This window comes from Rhinoraja longicauda, chromosome 8 (genome assembly GCF_053455715.1).
Source record: "Rhinoraja longicauda isolate Sanriku21f chromosome 8, sRhiLon1.1, whole genome shotgun sequence".
NCBI lineage: Eukaryota > Metazoa > Chordata > Chondrichthyes > Rajiformes > Arhynchobatidae > Rhinoraja > Rhinoraja longicauda.
In genome coordinates, this window is record NC_135960.1 from 36,680,186 (window position 1) to 36,700,034 (window position 19,849).

Consider the following 19,849-nt stretch of genomic DNA (forward strand, 5'->3'; position numbering starts at 1 on the left):
ATTTGTGCCTTGAATTTTGAGGTCATTCAGCCGCACAAGCAAATATCCCAGATTAGAAGCAAATATCCCAGCAGATTTTTTTCAATTCTTTGCCTGCGGTTTATGTTGACATTGTGTTTTGCTCGAAGAATCCTCGATGAATTTGAACTCACCCACTTTACATTCAGAGGAGTGGGCACCAGTTTTGTTAGACATCAGAAGTTGTGAAAAGCTAACCATGAAATCATTTAGAAAGGTTGGGAGATGGGTGGATTGGGAGAAAGTAGACCCAGTAGGATTGTGTGTAACTGAAATGAATGCATTTGATAAATTTCCTCCAAAAGCAAAGAGAAAAATGCACAAAAAGCTGGTATTATTTTTTGGTGCTGGAGATAGGACAGATGCATGTATTAAATATTTCCTTTGCACCCAAAGCGATTATTCTTTAATTAATAATTTAATATTTAATTGTATATTGAGCGCAATTTTGTATTTAGACTGGTGCATTTAGATCAGCAGATTTCTGGCTCAAATCACCTAGAGATAAGAGTTTACAAAAAAAAAAGAGGCCAGTTTAATACAGCAAGAATTGTTGCATTATGAGAGGTGACATTTTTCAAGAGGTCACTAGAAACTCCATGCAGTAATTTAAACGAGGATAGTGCTTATACCCCAAGCAACATTTCCTAGACTTTTTTTTAATTTTAAATGGACCCTGCTCCGTGCAAGGCATTTGTGATAAGTGATAACTCTTTAAAAGTGCTTTTATTGACTTTGTGACTTAATCTCTTTCTCTTTTTTTTATAACCCTCCCTGTTTTTATGGCATTGTCCCTTCTTTACCCTTGCTTGTCCTTCCTCCCCCTTCTGTCATGGGGTAGACAGACTCAACCCTCCCCTCCCCCCCACCCTCCCAAATATTTGCACATCCCCAATCCATTCCACTCATCAGTTTAATTTCATGTATCTTGTGATTTATGACTGTTGGCAGATCAATTTCCCTCCTGGGATAAATAAAGTTATATCGTATCGTATCCACACTGTTATTAAACTGGCCACAGAAATCATACAAATTAAATGCAAGTCATTAGTTAGAACATGCCCTTAATCTCATGATTTCTGTGCTGAACATGATGCCAAATTAAACAAATCCCTACCAGTACACAATCCATAGCCACATCCATGTTCCTATCTAAAAGTCTCTTAAATTCCATTATCATATTTCACTTTCACCATCACCCCTGTCATTGTTTTCCAGGCACCTACCATTTTCTGTGTAAAAAGCACACACCCCACATTTCTTTTAAACTTGCTCCATCTCATCTTATAACTGTGCCCTCTTGTTGTCATTTGGCCTGGGGAAAAATTCTGATTGTCAACACTCCGATTGGCCCGGTCTCTCATAATTTTATAAACATTTATGTGGTCACCCATCAACTTCTGATGCATCAGAGAAAATAATCCAAGTTTGTCCAACCTCTCTTTATAATTAATATTCTCTAATCCAAGCAGCATACCAGCAAACCTTTTCTGCATTCTCTCCTAGGCCTCCATACCCTTGTAATGGGGCGACCAGAACTGCACTCCAACGCTCTAAAAGTGGCACAACCAGTTTCATAATGCCATGACATGACTTCCTCATACTCAATGCCCTGACTGATGAAGGCAAGCACACCACATGCCTTCTTTACTACTCTATTTACTTGTGGTGCTAATTTCACAAACTTGGACCTCAAGATCCCTCTGCAGATTAGTGCTGTGCTGTTAAGGGTCCTGGCATTAACTGTATACTTCTCCCTAACATTTAACCTTCCATCTCACACTTACCTGGATGAAACTCCATCTACCACGAATTTCATAACTTTTCATTTGCATGATTTTGAATTGGAAAATTTAGTCGAGAATGAAAAAGATGCTTATAATTGGCAAGATATGTGTGTAACCTTCATTGTTATGGGATACACGAGTCAGTGTTGCAAAATAAATTTAGGTATTAATAACATTTTCACTAATCATGCTTGTATAACTTTTCACCCCAGCATGTCCATGCCACCATAAAGTAACCATCGACATAAATCCCATTTTCCAGCACATGGTCTGCAGTCTCTCTCATAAATGGTTAAATGTGAGAACAAATACCACTGCCACCCACTCATGTATGTAGCTTGGGAAGGAAAAGCATCAGAAGTTATTTTCTTTGGGCTGAAGATGTTAACTTAACCATTTAGAACTGAGATGAGAAAAAACTTTTTCAGTCAGAGAGTTGTGAATCTGTGGAATTCTCTGCCTCAGAAGGCAGTGGAGGCCAATTCTCGGAATGCATTCAAGAGAGAGCTAGATAGAGCTCTTAAGGATAGCGGAGTCAGGGGGTATGGGGAGAAGGCAGGTACTGATTGAGAATGATCAGCCATGATCACATTGAATGGCGGTGCTGGCTCGAAGGGTCGAATGGCCTCCTCCTGCACCTATTGTCTATTGTCTATAAGAAGCAATTGAAAGCTTCTGATCTGGTTGATAGTGTGATCTCTTGATAAAGCTAAAATTAGTGTCCAGAAATAGTTCTCCAGAGACTCAAATTATGCAGGAAATTGTTAGCTGGTTAAGTCTGTCTGTTGGGTGCAACATTGAAGTTGAAATTCAAAATATTTGTAGACATCAATTTGATTAACATGATTATTGTCATGCCAGGGCTACATTTGGACACCAAATTTTGGTGATGGTACACAAAGCCAGTGTCTATTCCATTGCAAAAAAAATTAAGAGTGGCTCAGTAAATTGATACACAAAGTCTCTTGTAACTGGGGGAGAAAACAACTCATTTGTAAGCAGGGATTCAGAATGCCTGAATGAGTTTTATAGTCAATTGAGTATTTTTGAATTGTAGTAACTATACAGCATTTGCAATATGGCAATCGAATTATGCATAATAATTAGTCCCACAAATCGAAATGCAATTCCTGATGTTGCATGGAGTATATTGCCCAGAAAATTGGAGAAATCAATTCTGTTCTGCAAGACAATTCGAGGGATCTTTCATGCTCCTCTTCGTAGCTAGAAAGCCCCATGATTGATGACTTTTAGACGATGGTTCATTTGATGGTGTAGCACTCCGTCAGAACTGCATTTTGTATGACACTCAAGGCTCTGGCATTGGTTATGAACATTCAAATGTTTTTGTATAGCATTCTCACCTACTAATGGGACAGCAACTGTACTGCAGCTGACTGCATGCTTCCTGATGATTATTCTCTTTGAGGAGCAAACATATTATAATGAGATTAATGTTTTGCAAAATGTCATATTCCGGTGCTGAACCACTTTTTTTTACTACTGTTGAAAACCACATGTTCAAGTCATGGTTACCTGTGGTGTAAAATCCTGTGGTGCCAATGTGGTTAAATAGCTTTCTGAAATAGTTGGCTATGCTCCAGCATTAAAACAGTGGATGAAAACAATAGGTGACTACAAGGAACTGCAGGTGTAGTAAAAGGCACAAAGTGCTGGAGAAACTCAGGCAGAAACTGGAAAAAAAGGATGGGTGACAATTCAAGTGAAGATTCCTCTTCGTACTGATTGCAGTAGGGGGCAGAAGCTCGCAGAGGTGGTAGCAGGACAAAACCTAGCAAGTGATGGGTGGATGCAGGAGAAGAGGGGTTTGATGGGTAGATGGTGGGCAAACGCCAGAGATGGGAAGAGGATAATAGGTTAAGATAGTGAGAATGTTGTAGTTCGTGACTATTAACAGAAACAGTCAGACAACCCAGTTTGTTTAACCTCTTTATTGCACTCACCAAGGTGGGAGAGAGTCTAGTCGCAAAAACGTCCAGTGACGCCTAATGTTAACCCTTACAAGAATAGGCAGAAAATATGAATCCAGAGGCAGATATACAAATGGAATGGGAAAGGATTGTTTTTGATCAGTTACCTAAAATTGGAGAATTCAATGTTCATTCTGTTGGGTTGCAAGCTATTCAATTGGAATATGAGGTACTGTTCCTCCAGTTTGCATATGACATACCTCTGGCAGTGGAGAAGCCCCAGGACAAAGGTTGGTACGAGAATGGGAAGGGGAGTTAAAATGGTTAGCAACCCACAGGCGTTGGCGGACCGTGCAAGTGTTTGGCGAAGTAGTCAACATGAATGTTCAAGGAATGATTCTATAATATAACTTAGCAGCATTAGGACTAGAATAGCAGTTAAACTTTCTCTTGATCTGCCAATATTTATCTTCATCCAACATAATTGAAGTAAATGTTATGTTTATTATCACAGTGCAGTTTGTGAAATCATATGGCATGCAGTGATGGCCACATTTCAAGAGACTACAATGCAAGGTTCTAAGGCAGAGACAAAATGCTGGAGTAACTCAGCAGGACAGGCAGCATCTCTGGAGAGAAGGAATGGGTGACGTTTTGGATCGTGGCCCTTCTTCAGACGGATGTCATGGGAGTGGATGGCACAGAGATAAAATGTAGTCGGAAAGAGAAAGACTGGTGGGAGAACTGGGAAGAGGGAGGGGATGGAGAGAGAGGGAAAGCAAGGGCTACTTGAAGTGTTCTACTTTGATTATAATATACTTGAGTCACAAACTTATGCCATGGCAAAAGCAAGTCTTCTGTGATGCAAGATAGAATCTTAAGAATATAACACACTTGGCCTAAAGATGAGACATAGAAACACAGAAAATAGGTGCAGGAGTAGGCCATTCGGCCCTTCGAGCCTGCACCGCCCTTCAATATGATCATGGCTGATCATCCAGCTCAGTAACCTGTACCTGCCTTCTCTCCATACCCCCTGATCCCTTTAGCCACAAGGGCCACATCTAACTCCCTCTTAAATATAGCCAATGAACTGGCCTCAACTACCTTCTGTGGCAGAGAATTCCACAGACTCACTACTCTCGGTGTGAAGAAATGTTTTCTCATCTCGGTCCTAAAAGACTTCCCCCTTATCCTTAAGCTGTGACCCCTGGTTCTGGACTTCCCCAACATTGGGAACAATCTTCCCGCATCTAGCCTCTCCAACCCCTTAAAAATTTTATATGTTTCAATAAGATCCCCCCTCAGTCTTCTAAATTCCAGCGAGTATAAGCCGAGTCTATCCAGTCTTTTTTCATATGAAAGTCCTGCCATCCCAGGTGTCAATCTGTTGAACTTTCTCTGTACTCCCTCCAAGGCTAGAATGTCTTTCCTCAGATTAGGAGACCCGACACAAAATATCACTTGTTTATGTTCTCCAGAGATGCTGCCCAACCTACTGAGTTGCTCCAGCACTTTGTATCTTATTTTGCAAATCAGCATCTGAAGTTCCTTGTGCCTAACACACTTAACCTTGTATTTCCACCCCTGCCACCCATATCCTTTCCAAATAAACAGCTTTTGAATTTTACTTCTCAGTTATCACAAAATATATTCAAATAAACAAAAAATCCATTTAAAATAAATCTCGTCTCGTCTCCTTATTGGTTCCTCTGTCAATAATCCGATTTAGTGGTAGCTGATGAGTGTCTGAAGGGTCTCGACCCGAAACGACACCCATTCCTTCTCTCCAGAGATGCTGCCTGTCCAGCTGAGTTACTCCAGCATTTTATGTCTATCCTTGCTCTTAACCAGGTTGCTCGAGATACTTCAAGAACTAACCTGTCTACTCAAAATACTTTTTTTTTTTAAATCTGCATTTTGTTTTTGCCGTTTATGTTCTTCTTACGACCAGGCAATGATGTGTATTCCCTTGTAAAGTTGCATTAGAAGAGAGTTCTGGCGAGCAGAGGGTTAACTTCTGATTGAGTGTAGAGGGAGAAAGAGATTGAGGCCTGGTGTGTCTGTTGTCGCTGCGGCCACGGGAGGGAAAAGTTTGGCGAAAAGTATTTCGCGGAAGAATTTCGGGGAAAAAGGGACCTTCAAACGAGCTTTTTCCACGGTGAGAAACGACACTGACAGAAGATCCGGGACAAAGGTCTCTCAAGGAGCTCGGAAACTTGTGAGGAGGAACAAAAAGCATTGGAAAACCGAAAGCACCCGCAGCAGGAGCTCAACCCCCCACGTCCTCCACACAAGGAATAGTTTCGGTATCAGAGAGACGTGGTGAGTTACTAATACCTGACCCCGCGCGTATCTAAGCCAGAGACCTGAGAACCTCAGTCTTGTGTTGGACTTTGTTTGGAAAGTGAGGGCGGCCGGAGAAAGTTTCTCCCCCTCTTTCTCCCTGCCCGGATCCCATTCCCACTCTCCCGCTTCACTTCACTTCACTTCACCTGGGAGAGGAAGTCGGCTCCTTCCGGCCGTGTGGGTGGACCAGCGCTCTGGGCACCAAACCTCCTTCATATTGAAAGCACCTGCGTTGTAAACGGGGGAAGAGAAGCAACGCCAATAACAGGGATAAATAATACAGCAACAACACAAACCACGACCGACTTCCATGAAGTTGCATTTTCTGGAAAATTGCCCCTTTTTAAAAGAAAGATAAAGAACATCCAAGTACTTAACAGACGACCAGGGCGGAAATTGGAGAAAGGATTAAGTATTTTGAATTTATTTAGACTACTTTTGTTACCAAAGAGACGGTTTCATCTGAGTTTCCATTGTCTGAGGATGAGGAGCCTTTAAGTGGAGTTGAGAGGAGGATTGTCAGCACCTGGCTCCGGAGCGAAGCGCCTTTGTCAGCGGCCCCTCGCGCCCAGGTGCACAGGTGTGCGGGCATCAGTCACTCACCTGCGCTCCCCGCGGCTTCTGCCGCCAGCATGAAGGTGACGGTGCAGTTCGGCCGCACGGGCATCGTGGTGCCTTGCGGGGACGGGACCCTTAGCGTCAAGCAGCTCATTCACCAAGCCGTCCAGAGATACTGCAAGAACACCGCCAAGGTAAGAATGCCGGACTTCATAGTGTAAGGTAAGGTACACTGGGTAAATTGTTTACCTGTGAGCAAACTGCCATCTAACATGGTGACTGACAGTTTCAACTGTGAGTATGGAGCGTAATTATAGTCACGATACAGCCGCACGCCATTCGCCCCAGTATGTTTATATTTACCATCGACAGCAGGAGGTTATTACAATTAAGCCAATTCAGGCTTTCAATGTGATCGTGTTGATCTGTGATCTAACTCGCATAACATTGTGAGTCTTGTTTTTAAAACAGTTTGGCTAAATTTTTTCTGATTTCTTTTAAAAAATCCCTGAATTAATATTAAGGGCCAGGAGCTTCGTGTTTTTATCATCCTTTATAACTTCGTCGTAACCTGTTCATCCAATCTAATTACCATTGACTTTTATTCCTCTGTTCTTTGTAATATTTGCACAACTGCATCTTTCAATAAAATTCAAAATGAAACTTAAGAAAAGATTATTTTAGTAATATTTGTACTTTAAAAACAGATGCATATCAACATTCTCCATTTTCAGAATCAACTTTAATCTTCTGATGTGCTCTATCTCTTTATGTTAACTTGGGGACACCAGAGGTTTAGTTTTTAAATAGATTTGATTCCACTTTTGCATCATGTGAGGATTAAAAATGAATTTCATCAATGAAAATTTAATCCCATCTTATTCAGTGATTGCTGGTTGGTTTTGCTATGTTGCCCATTTATGTGGGGTTTTTTTGCTCATGATTTTGAACTTTGCAAAAAGGTGAACTCATGAATATATATACACAACTTGGTGCAGTGGGTACAGTCTCTTATTTGAGCTATTAATTAGACATTTGACAAGACACTTAGGTGGTCACAGCAGTCCAGTGTAGAGAAGATGCCACACAGGCAGAGGTACTGTCTTTTGGAAAAGACATCTCATCTTGTTTACTTCTATAGACAAAATGCTATTCAGCGATCTTATTTTAAAGGAGAACGGGTGCATTCTTTCTGGTCTTTTAGCCACTATTTAGTAAGCAAAACCACTTCTCTAAAGCACTTCCCAGGGCTCTTCTGTTCAGTGTGAAAGTCCTGTTCTGGTTTGACTCCCAAAAATGCAACTCCTCACCCTTATCTGAATTGATGGTGTTAGGTTAACTGTTGGGACTGAAGGCGGAAGGCAGGGCCTGATGGTCGGCATCTCAGAGTACTCAAGGAGGTGGCCCTAGAAATCGTGGATGCATTGGTGACAATTTTAGATTAGCTAACGTGACTCCACTTTTTAAGAAAGGAGGGAGAGAGAAAATGGGGAATTATAGACCAGCTAGCCTTACATCGGTAGTGGGGAAGATGCTGAATCGATTGTTAAAGATGTTATAGCAGCACATTTGGAAAGCAGTGACATGATCGGTCAAAGTCAACATGGATTTATGAAGGGGAAATCATGCTTGACTAATCTTCTGGAATTTTTCGAGGAGGTAACAAGTAGAATGGATAAGGGAGAGCCAGTGGATGGTGTATCTGGACTCAAAAAGCCTTTGACAAGGCCCCACACAAGAGATTAGTGTGCAAAATTAGAGCACATGGTATTGGGGGTAGTGTATTGATATGGATAGAGAATTGGTTGGCAGAAAGGAAGCAAAGAGTAGGAATTAACAGGTCCTTTTCAGAATGGCAGGTAGTGACTAGTGGAATGCCGCAAGGCTCAGTGTTGGGACCCAAGTTATTTACAATATATATTAACGATTTAGATGAGGGAATTAAATATGACATCTCCAAGTTTGCGGATGACACAAAGCTGGGTGGCAGTGTGAGCTGCGATGAGGATGCTATGAGGCTGCAGGGTGACTTGGATAGGTTGGGTGAGTGGGCAGATGCAGTATAATGTGGATAAATGTGAGCTGATCCACTTTAATGGCAAGAACAGGAAGGCAGATTATTATCTGAATGGTTTTGGATTAGGAAAAGGGGAGGTGCAACGAGACCAGGGTGTGCTTGCACATCTGTCACTGAAAGTAAGCATGCAAGTATAGCAGGCAGTGAAGAAAACTAATGGCATGTTGGCCTTCATTGTGAGAAGATTTAAGTTTAGGAGCAAGGAGGTCCTACTGCAGTTGTACAGGGCCTTGGTGAGACTGCACCTGGAGTATTGTGTGCAATTTTGGTCTCCTGATTTGAGGAAGGACTTTCTTGCTATTGAGGGCGTGCAGCATAGGTTGACTGGGTTAATTCCCGGGATGGCAGGACTGACATATGATGAAAGAATGGGTCGACTGGGCTTGTATTCATTGGAATTTCGAAGGATGAGAGGGGATCTTATAGAAGCACATAATTGGACAGGCTAGATGCAGAAAAAATGTTCCCGATGTTGGGGGAGTCCAGAACCAGGGGTTGCAGTTTAAAAATAAGGGGTAGGCCATAAAGGACTGAGATGAGGAAAAACTTCTTCAGCCGGAGAGTTGTGAATCTGACATTCTCTGCCACAGAAGAATTCACTGGATATTTTCAAGAGAGTTAGATTGAGCTCTTAGGGCTAAAGGCATCAAGGGATATGGAGGAAAAAGCACGAATGGGGTACTGATTTTAGATGATCGGTCATGATCATATTGAATGGTGGTGCTGGCTTAAAGGGCCAAATGGCCTACTGCACCCAATTTTCCTATGTTTCTGTTTTCTCTGAACCTCATTTGTTATTCGTCTGCCCATCTGCATAGCTGATCAAGATCCTGTTGTAATTCTTGCTAACCATCTTCACTGTCTTACGATACAATCTATTTTAGTGTAATCTGCAAATTTACTAATCATGCCTTGTACATTCTCATTCAAATTGTTAATGTGGATGATGAACAGCAATGGACCCAGGACCTATCCCTGAGGTGCTGCACTAATTAATTATTGTTACCACTTTTGACCCTGTAATTGTCTCTGTTTTTGCCTTTTTTGTTGTCTGGTATCCAATGATGCTTGAGCTGAATTTTCCACCAGTCATTTGTGGAAAAACATTGTTTATATGACACAGCCACCTTTTTAAACGATGCCAACTGTCAAAAGCTGGCCCATACTATTTGCAACTTGATTTGAGAATGGTAATAGGATGATAGTTAAGTGACTGGACTCGTAACTCACAGGTTTAAACAGAAAATGCTGGAAGCACTCATGAAGTTATAGAAAAAGAAACGGGTGAACACTTCAGGATGAAGACCCCTCATCATAGGGTGGGAATATGAGAAACAAGTTACTTTTAGGTTGTGGGAAAGATGGATAGGGCAAAAGTTGTATCCAGATTCAAGAGTATTTAATTGTCATATGCACTATGACTGGAATAATGAAATTCTTATTTGGTACCGCTTTTCAGGAACTTTAAATGCACCAACACAACAAATAAATATATACAAATATACTAGGTGAATCTGATCTTAATAGTGCAAGCCAAAGTATTCTTGTGCAACCTAAGCAGTACAAATAATATTTCAGTGTTGTGGTAGGGTCAGGGTTTTTTTTGTTTAAATTTTGGAGAGAGAATGGATACGGGCCCTTTGGCTTGCAGAGATCATGCTATCATCAATAGTCAGTAGTCAATTTATTTGTCACATACACATAAATGTGCAGTGAAATGAAAGATTACCCACAGTCATCACCCATTCACACCAGTTCTATAATATTCCACTTTCTGATTCACTCCCACACTCGGGGCAATTTATATAGGTCAATTAATCTACAAACCCACATATTTTTGGAACGTGGGTGAAAACCGGACCACCCAAAGAAAACCTAGGCAATCGCAGGGAGAATATGTAAATTCCATACAGACAGAACCCAATGTCTGGATTGAACTCGGGTCTCTGGTGCTGTGAGTTAGCAACTCTACCACTTGTGCACTGTGCTTGATGGCTGATGGGAAGACATTATTCTTGAACCGGGAACTAACAGTTCTCAGGCTTGTGTAGCTTCTTCCTGATGGTATCAGCGAGATTATGCCAGGTTGGTATGGGTCTTTCATTTTGGTTACCTTCTTGAGGAGCATTTTGTGTAAATGGCTGCGATTGTAGGGAGGGCAGTACCAGTGATGGACTGATATTGCCAACACTTTCTGTTACACTTTCCTTTTGTTTTGGGGCAATAAATTACCAAACAAGACAGTAATGCAACCTGTCAGAATGCTCTTCATCATACACCTGAGGAAGTTCAACAAGAGTATTTGCTCAAATCTGCTCAAACTTCAGTGGAAATACAATATATCTTTATTGTCATTGTACAGGGGTACAACGAGATTGGGAATGCGCCTCCCATACGATGCAAAAATTTAATTAGCTAGTCAGTATTAATTTAAACAACCCAATGAAACAAATTGTAACAGTTTTAAAACAGAATAAAGTGCAAGTAGAGGCATTTGTGAGCTTTCTTTGTAATTGCATCTATCTGCTGGTCTATGAACCAGGAACTTGAAGCTGTTGGCTCTCCACAGCCATCCCGCAAATGAAGACAGGTGCATGGTCCCTTGGCTTTCCTTCCCGAAGTCACCAATCAGCTTCTTGGTCTTGCTACCATTAAAAGCAAGCCTGTTGTTCTGGCACCACACGACCAGGATATTGATTTGCCTCCTGTACACTGACCTATCCATCGATTTGTTGTAAAAACCCATTCAATTTACTAATACCCTTCACTGGGGAAAATCTACTTGCCTTGCCCTATATGGTCTAAGTGCATCTTTGAACCCAGTCAAGTGGCTGATTCTGAAATGCTGTTTTCAGCACACTGTAAATTGGAGCAAGTAAGGATGGGCAGTAAATTCAGAACCAAGGGCCACAGTTTAAGAATCAGGGGTAGGCCATTTAGAACGGAGATGAGGAAGAACTTTTTCACCCAGAGAGTTGTGAATCTGTGGAATTCTCTGCCTCAGAAGGCAGTGGAGGCCAATTCTCTGGATGCTTTCAAGAGAGAGTTAGATGGTGCTCTTAAATATAGCGGAGGCAAGGGATAAGAGGAAAAGGTAAGAAGGGGGTACTGATTGTGGATGATCAGCCATGATCACAGTGAATGGCAGTGTAAGAAAATAACTGCAGATGCTGGTACAAATCGAAGGAATTTATTTCACAAAATGCTGGAGTAACTCAGCAGGTCAGGCAGCATCTCAGGAGAGAAGGAATGGGAGACGTTTCGGGTCGAGACCCTTCTTCAGACTGATGTCAGGGGGGTGGGACAAAGGAAGGATATAGGTGGAGACAGGAAGATAGAGGGAGAACTGGGAAGGTGGAGGGGAAGAGAGGGACAGAGGAACTATCTAAATTTGAAGAAGTCAATGTTCATACTGCTGGGCTGCAAGCTGCCCAAGCGAAATATGAGGTGCTGTTCCTCCAATTTCCGGTGGGCCTCACTATGGCACTGGAGGAGCCCATGACAGAAAGGTCAGACTGGGAGTGGGAGGGGGAGTTGAAGTGCTCAGCCACCGGCAGATCAGGTTGGTTAAGGCGGACTGAGCGAAGGTGTTGAGCGAAACGATCGCCGAGCCTGCGTTTGGTTTCGCCGATGTAAAGAAGTTGACATCTAGAGCAGTGGATACAATAGAAGAGGTTGGAGGAGGTGCAGGTGAACCTCTGTCTCACCTGGAAAGACTGTTTGGGTCCTTGGATGGAGTTGAGGGGGGAGGTAAAGGGACAGGTTTTGCATCTCCTGCGGTTGCAGGGGAAAGTGCCCGGGGATGGGTGGTTTGGGTAGGAAGGGACGAGTGGACCAGTGAGTTACAGAGGGAACGGTCTCTGCGGAACGCAGAAAGGGGAGGGGATGGGAAGATGTGGCCAGTAGTGGGGTCCCGTTGTGGGTGACGGAAATGTTGGCGGATGATTTGTTGGATACGCTGGCTGATGGGGTGGAAGGTGAGAACGAGGGGGATTCTGTCCTTGTTATGAATGGGGGGAGGGGGAGCAAGAGCGGAGCTGTGGGATGTAGAAAAGGCCCTAGTGAGAGCCTCATCTATAATGGAAGAGGGGAAGCCCCGTTTCCTGAAGAATGAGGACATCTCTGATGCCCTAGTGTGAAACACCTCATCCCGGGCGCAGATGCGGTGTAGACGGAGGAATTGGGAGTCGGGGATAGACTTTTTGCAGGAGACGGGGTGGGAAGAAGTGTAGTCCAGATAGCTGTGCGAGTCAGTGGGTTTATAGTAACCTGTCTCCTGTGATGGAGAGGTCCAGAAACGGGAGGGAGATGTAGGAGATAGTCCAAGTATATTTAAGAGCAAGATGGAAATTGGAAGTGATGTGTATGAGGTCAGTGAGTTCTGCATGGGTACAAGAAGTAGCACCAATGCAGTCATCGATGTAGCGGAGGTAGAGTCACACAGCTATCTGGACTACACTTCTTCCCACCCTGTCTCCTGCAAAAAGTTTATAGTGCCATAGTGAGGACCACTGGAAATTGGAGGAACAGCACCTCATAGTTCGCTTGGGCAGCTTGCAGCCCAGCGGTACTAACATTGACTTCTCCAACTTTAGATAGTTCCTCTGTCCCTCTCTTCCCCTCCACCTTCCCAGTTCTCCCTCTATCTTCCTGTCTCCACCTATATTCTTCCTTTGTCCCGCCCCCCTGACATCAGTCTGAAGAAGGGTCTCGACCCGAAACGTCATCCATTCCTTCTCTCCTGAGATGCTGCCTGATCTGCTGAGTTACTCCAGCACTTTGTGAAATAAATACCTTCGACAGTGAATGGTAGTGCTGGTCCAAAGGGCCGAATGGCCTACTCCTGCACCTATTGTCTATTGTCTAAATTCTTGTCATACCAGCAACAACCAGATATAAATAATGAATAACTGAAAGAGAATGGTTTAATCCATCATCTCCAACATCTCCCTACCATTTCTAGATCTCACCGTCTCCATCACAGGAGACAGACTATCAACTGACATCTATTACAAACCCACTGACTCCCATAGCTATCTAGACTGCACTTCTTCCCACCCTGCTTCCTGTACTCGATCCCCTACTCCCAATCCCTCCGTCTATGTCACATCTGCGCCCAAGATGACGTGTTCCATTCCAGGTCATTGGAGATGTCTTCATTCTTCAGGGAACAGGGATTCCACTCTTCCATTATAGATGAGGTTCTCACTAAGGTCTCTTCGATATCCTGCAGCTACGCTCTTGCTACCCCTTCCCCATTTGTAACAAGGACGGAGTCCCCCTTGTCCTCACCCTCCACCCCATCAGCCGTCGCCTACAACACATTATCCTCAGTTTTGCCACCCCAATGGGATCCCACTACTAGCCATATCTTCCCATCTCCACCCCTTTCCAGACACCGTTCGTACCGCAACTCGCTGGTCAGCTCATCCCTTCCCACCCAAACCACGCCCTCCCCAGGTACTTTCCCCCACAACCACAAGAGATGCAACACCTGTCCATATACCTCCTCCCACTATTCCGTCCAAGGACCCCAACAGTCTTTTCAGATGAGGCAGAGGTTCACTTGCACCTCCTCCAACCTCATCTACTGTATCCGCTGTTCCAGGTGGCACTCCTGTTTATCGGCGAGACCAAACGCAGGTTCGGCGATCATTTCACTGAACACGTCCGCTCAGTCCGCCTAAACCTACCTGATTCTCCCGGTTGCTCAACATTTTAACTTACCCTCCCATTCCCACACTGACCTTCCTGTCCTGGGCCTCCATTGTCAGAGTGAGGCCCAGTGAAAATTGGAGGAACAGCACCTCGTTTTTCGCTTGGGTAGCTGACACCCCAGTGGTATGAACATTGACCTCTAAATTTAACTAGGCCTTGCTATCCCTCTCTGTCCATCCCCTCCCCCTTCCCAGTTCTCAGACCAGTCTTACTGTCTCCGACTACGGTTTATCTCTGTACCGCCCATTCCCCTGATATCAGTCTGAAGAAGGGTCTTAACCCGAAATGTCACCCATTCCTTCTCTCCCGAGATGCTGCGTGTCCCGCTGAGTTGCTCCAGCATTTTGTGTCTATCAAGAATGTTTACTTCTGCTGTGATGTCATACATTATCAACCCTCCCTTTTGTCACCTGCTGTTGGAACCTTCTTTTATGCCGTTATTATCCCTATACTTGACTATTTCATTGATCTTCTTGCTGGTCCACACTTCACTTTGTGTAAAACTTTGTTGTCTAAATCTTTCTGCAAGCCCTATTCACTCATCTTCTTTGTACTTGTTTACCTACAGGGATTTGAGGTCTGACAGCCACACAATTGAAAATTTCTCATCAAATTCCTTGGTTATGACATTCCTCTCTTCTGCTGTATCCTCCTCCAGTTCCATAAGCAAGATCTTTGTGCTCTTACAATTCTATCTTCTTGTGCATCCCTGATCAGTAATCATTCTGCATTTGTTGCCTGGGATCCAAGCTCCATAATTGCTTCCCTTTAATCTTCTGTTTATGAACTCTTTTTATGATGCCCTTTTTCAAATCTAAATTTGAACGAGCCTTTGGTTACCATTTTCTATAACTCGGTCAAATATATTTTAATTAGGCATTTCATGTGAAGCACCTGTTCTATACAGTAAAACTACTTTCATCTGTTGTCCAACCATTTTCAAATACCAGTGGTTTGCCATCTGCCTCACCAGATGAGAACGATGAGAGACAACGATGAGAAGGCCTACCGGGAGGAGGTGGCTGATTTGGCACTGGTGTCAGGACAATAGCCTCCTCTTGAATGTCACTAAAACTAAGGAGCTGATTGTGGACTTTAGAAGGGCTCAACATCCAAGGATGTACACGCCACTGGAGATAAATAGGTCTACTGTGGATAGGGTGAGCATTTTAAAATACTTGGGAGTCCACATCACAGAGGATCTGACATGGACAACACACATTGCCGCACTGGTGGGTAAGGCAAAGCAGCGCCTTTACCACCTTAGACAGCTGAGGAAATTCAGGATCCTTCATTGCTTCTACTCTGGGGCTGTAGAGAGCATCCTGTCCGGCAACATTACAGTCTGGTTTGGGAACAGCTCTGCCCAGGACAGGATGGCCCTGCAGAGAGTAGTGCGTTCGGCAGAACGCACCATGGGAACTACACTCGTCCCCCTGCAGGACCTATACATCAGGAGGTGCAGATCCAGAGCAAGCAAGATCATGAGGGACCCCTGCCACCCCAGTAACGGACTGTTCCAGATGCTACGATCAGGCAAACGCCTCCGCTGTCACGCTGTGAAAACGGAGAGGATGAGATGGAGTTTCTTCCCACAGGCCATCAGGACTGTTAACTTTTATAACTCCATGGACTAAATTTTGGCTTCTCTATATTAACTTTATTTTTATGCTGTAACTGTAATTCTTTTTTGTGCACAATCCGCAGGCATTGCCACTTTCATTTCACTGCACTATGTGTATGTGACAAATAAACTTGACGTGACTTGACTTGACAGGTCATGTTTGCCCGATTCCCTGTCTACTTACCGGGGCCACAGTTCCTACGCTCCCTGGTTCACTGGGAAATTTGTTACAATATCTGTAGGCGATATGTGTACAATAAAGTGAGTTCAAGGTGGGTTGGGATATTAACAGAAAGATGGGATCCAATAGTCCAGAAATCTGCCAGTCCTGCACTGCCAAAGACCCGAGGATGCCGGGTTATTGGAGTGTTCCTGTGGATGTTCATTGTTCACAAGGTCTGAAATTCCCTCCTAAAATCATCTTCAAAATCTAGTTCTGACCATAGTTATTGTCACGTAGCTTAATATGTCCTTGTGTATCTCAGTGTCGTATTGTGTCTTCGGACAAGAGTCAATGTGTTTAATTGTCATATGCACCATGACTGGAATAATGAACAATGAATAGTGTACAACCCAATAGTATGAATAAGAACAGCACCTTGTGTTCCACATGGGTAGCTTAACGATTCCTTTATTTCCTTTTATCCCCTTTTTCCGCCCGTCCCATCCACTCAAAACCCACCCTGTGGCTTTACATTTCACTCCTCCTCATCTTTATCTGACAACCTTTTGTCTCCTTTTCTGTTGTCTGCCCGTTCCCTGGCTGACCCTCCGAGAAGCTCGATGCTGCCTGACCCTCCGAGAAACTCCAGCACGGTGCATTTTACTCAAGATGGCAGCATTTGCAGTTTCTTGTGGCTACAATGAAATTCTAACGCTGCAGCATTAGAGGCATATTAAAAGCAACAAAACAAATACAGATACAATAAATTATCACTTATTTTAGGTAATCCAATCATGATAGTGCAAGCCAAAGTACATAGTGCAACTTTAGTAGGGCAAAGTCCAGAGTAATTTGTTGCCGAGGTAGGGTTATGGGTTAGGGCTGTGAGGAATTCAGTGTTGAGGTAGGGTAGTGGTTAGGGTTGTTATTACATATTTATTTTGTACTTTTTTATTAATTTATGGTTGAATACCTGTTTCACAACAAAGAATGAAGTTAGGATCATGAACCTTGAAACACAAATGAAGTCTGGAAACCTTAGCTCAGTTCTATTACGTCGACTATAATGAATCGCCCTAAAGAAATGGATGATGAAAGTTTATCGTCGGGAATGGAAACCACTACTGACTTTCTGTTGGCCTTTTTTCCAATCCCCAAGGTATACAGATTGGATGTGGTACTTGACACTTTTTTATTTAAAAAGTAAACTTTATTCATAATAAAATATAACACAGTCATATACGTCAGCTGGAAAATTTACCTTCTTGCAACTATTTGAATATGAGTAAGGTTGTTGCTTGCCAATAGTCTTAAAGTCAACATGTTTGCATCACTATGGATGTAGGCTTGGCAAGCTGTCAAAATAAAATGCTTGTACACAGCAGTTTTCATGACTTTAAAGTCATAAAGTCCTTGATAACCAATTGAGGTGTTCAATTACAGGACTTGTGGCAACCTATTTGATATGTAACAATATGAATTAGGACCAGAAGGGGCAATGATTTCTCGTTTTCCCATCTGTTTCTGATGAAAATGTATTGATGGAGGAAACCATAGGAAGGTGGTGTGTGTAGTGGGGGTAGTGTTACTCTGATACAATCAGAGTCTGTGTTTACTGTTAATACCTTGAGAGTGACATGTCAGCCAGGGCCTCTGCTGATTGCAACCCCAATCTCAAATGCAAGCGAACGTGTGGACTACATAGACAATGTGGGTCTGCTTCCACCTGGGGCTAGCTTGTATCTGAATATGACCAATCTACATCATTCTTGCCTTTCAGTTGAAAGGTTCTAGGCTCATGTACACTTCCACAGATTTGAGCATAAAAATCAAGCCTGTCTCTCCACAACTGTATTCATGGGAGGCACAGTCAACTTTTGAATGAGATTTAACCCCAGGCCCTGAATGCTTGCTCAGGTAGTTGTTTTTAACAAAAAACCCATCACTATTGCAAAGAACGGAGAATCTCTTCTCATTATAATGAGCAGGATTTATCCCCCAACCGTTAATTCAGATGGATGTTTGTAGCAAGAATTCAAGAACTAATTCTAACTGTTTTTCAGATCATTTAACTGAAAATAGTAAAAGAAACAATCGGCCCCTCGTGCCTGCTCTGCAATTCAATAATTTACTATCCTCTGGGGGAAGAAATTTCTTCTCGTCACAGTCTTGAATTGCTAACCCCCAATTTGAAACAAAGATCCCTGCTTCTAGTCTTCCAGCTGAGAGCAAGATCTACACCACGTTCTACCTTTTCAAAGACCATTAGAATTTTATGTATCTTAATGAGATTGGCAAATTGTCTGTTGTGTTTTCAATATTACAATCATGATACTTTAGAAAAGCAAAGGTAATGAGGAACATTGAGTATGGTTTGAAGGGAAGATATTTCTTGATTAAATTGGAGTCATAGAACTGTACAGCATGAAAACAGGCCCTTTGGCTCAATTCATCCATGCCAACTAAGTTACCCGACTTCGATAGTTTAGAGATACAGCGTGGAAACGGGCCCTTCAGCCCACTTAGTCTGCACTGACCAACGATCCCCATACACTAGCACTATCCTACCCACTGGGGACAATTTACAATTTTACAGAAGCCAATTAACCTACAAACCTGTATGTCTTTGGAATGTGGGAGGAAACCAGAGCACCCAGAGAAAACCCACATGGTCACGGGGAGAACGTATAAACTCTGTACAGACAGCATGCTTAGCCAGGATTGAACCCGTGTCTCTGGTGCTGTGAGGCATCAACTCTACTGCTGCACCATTGTATCACTCTGCCGTGTCACCGTGCTGCTTTTTTTTCTGTCTAGCTCGTATCCCTCCAAACCTTTCCTATCCATGTGCTTTTCCAAATGTGTTTTAAACGTCTTAATTGTACCGGCCTCTATCATTTTCTTCGGCAGCTCATTCCATGTACATGCCACCCTGTGTGGACAAAGTTGCCCTTCAGGTTCCTTTTAAATCTTTCCCCCATCACCTTAAACCTATGCCTCCAGTTTTAGACTGTCCTGGGGAAAAGACTGTAGCTTTTCGCCTTATTTCTTTCTCAAGATTTTTATAAACCTCGAAGTTCACTCCTCAGCTTCCTTTGCTCCACAGAAAAAAGACCCATCCTATCCAGCCTCTCCTTATAGCTCAAACTCAACAGATCTGCTAACATCCATGTAAATCATGTTTGCACCTTTTCCAGTCTAATAGCATCCTTCCTGTAGCAGAGCAACCAGAATTGTACATAGTACTCCAAATGTGGCCTTGCAACATCTTGTCCAGCTGCAACATGACATCCCAACTCCTGTACTCGGTACCCTGGCCAAAGAAGACGAGCATACCAAATATTATCATCTACCTGTGTTACTGCGTTCAGAAAAATTAATTGGATATTTTGGCGAAAGTAACAAGGTGGATGAAGCTAATATTTTTGAAATTGTCAACATTTGACAATATCTCCCCCGGCTGACTGACCAAATAACATAAAACCCCAAGGGATCTAAGGGAGAAATAACAAATTGGTTTGAAAATTGGCTTACTAGCAAGAAATAGAAATTCATGATTGATAGATGTTTTGGTGATTGGAAGTCTTCCATGGAGCTCAGGCACTTGAATTCATACCTTTTGTA

At 43.0% G+C, this 19,849-nt stretch overlaps 1 protein-coding gene across 1 annotated transcript in view; it reads left to right on the top strand.

The window, feature by feature from the left end:
- Window positions 1-5,800: 5,800 nt before the first annotated feature.
- Window positions 5,801-19,849, top strand: part of LOC144595861 (partitioning defective 3 homolog B-like) — a 916,989-nt gene continuing 902,940 nt past the window's right edge. The window contains exon 1 of the mRNA XM_078403665.1: window positions 5,801-6,837. Coding sequence (XP_078259791.1) covers window positions 6,718-6,837 — 120 coding nt within the window. The 5' untranslated portion in view covers window positions 5,801-6,717. The remainder of the gene's footprint in view (window positions 6,838-19,849) is intronic.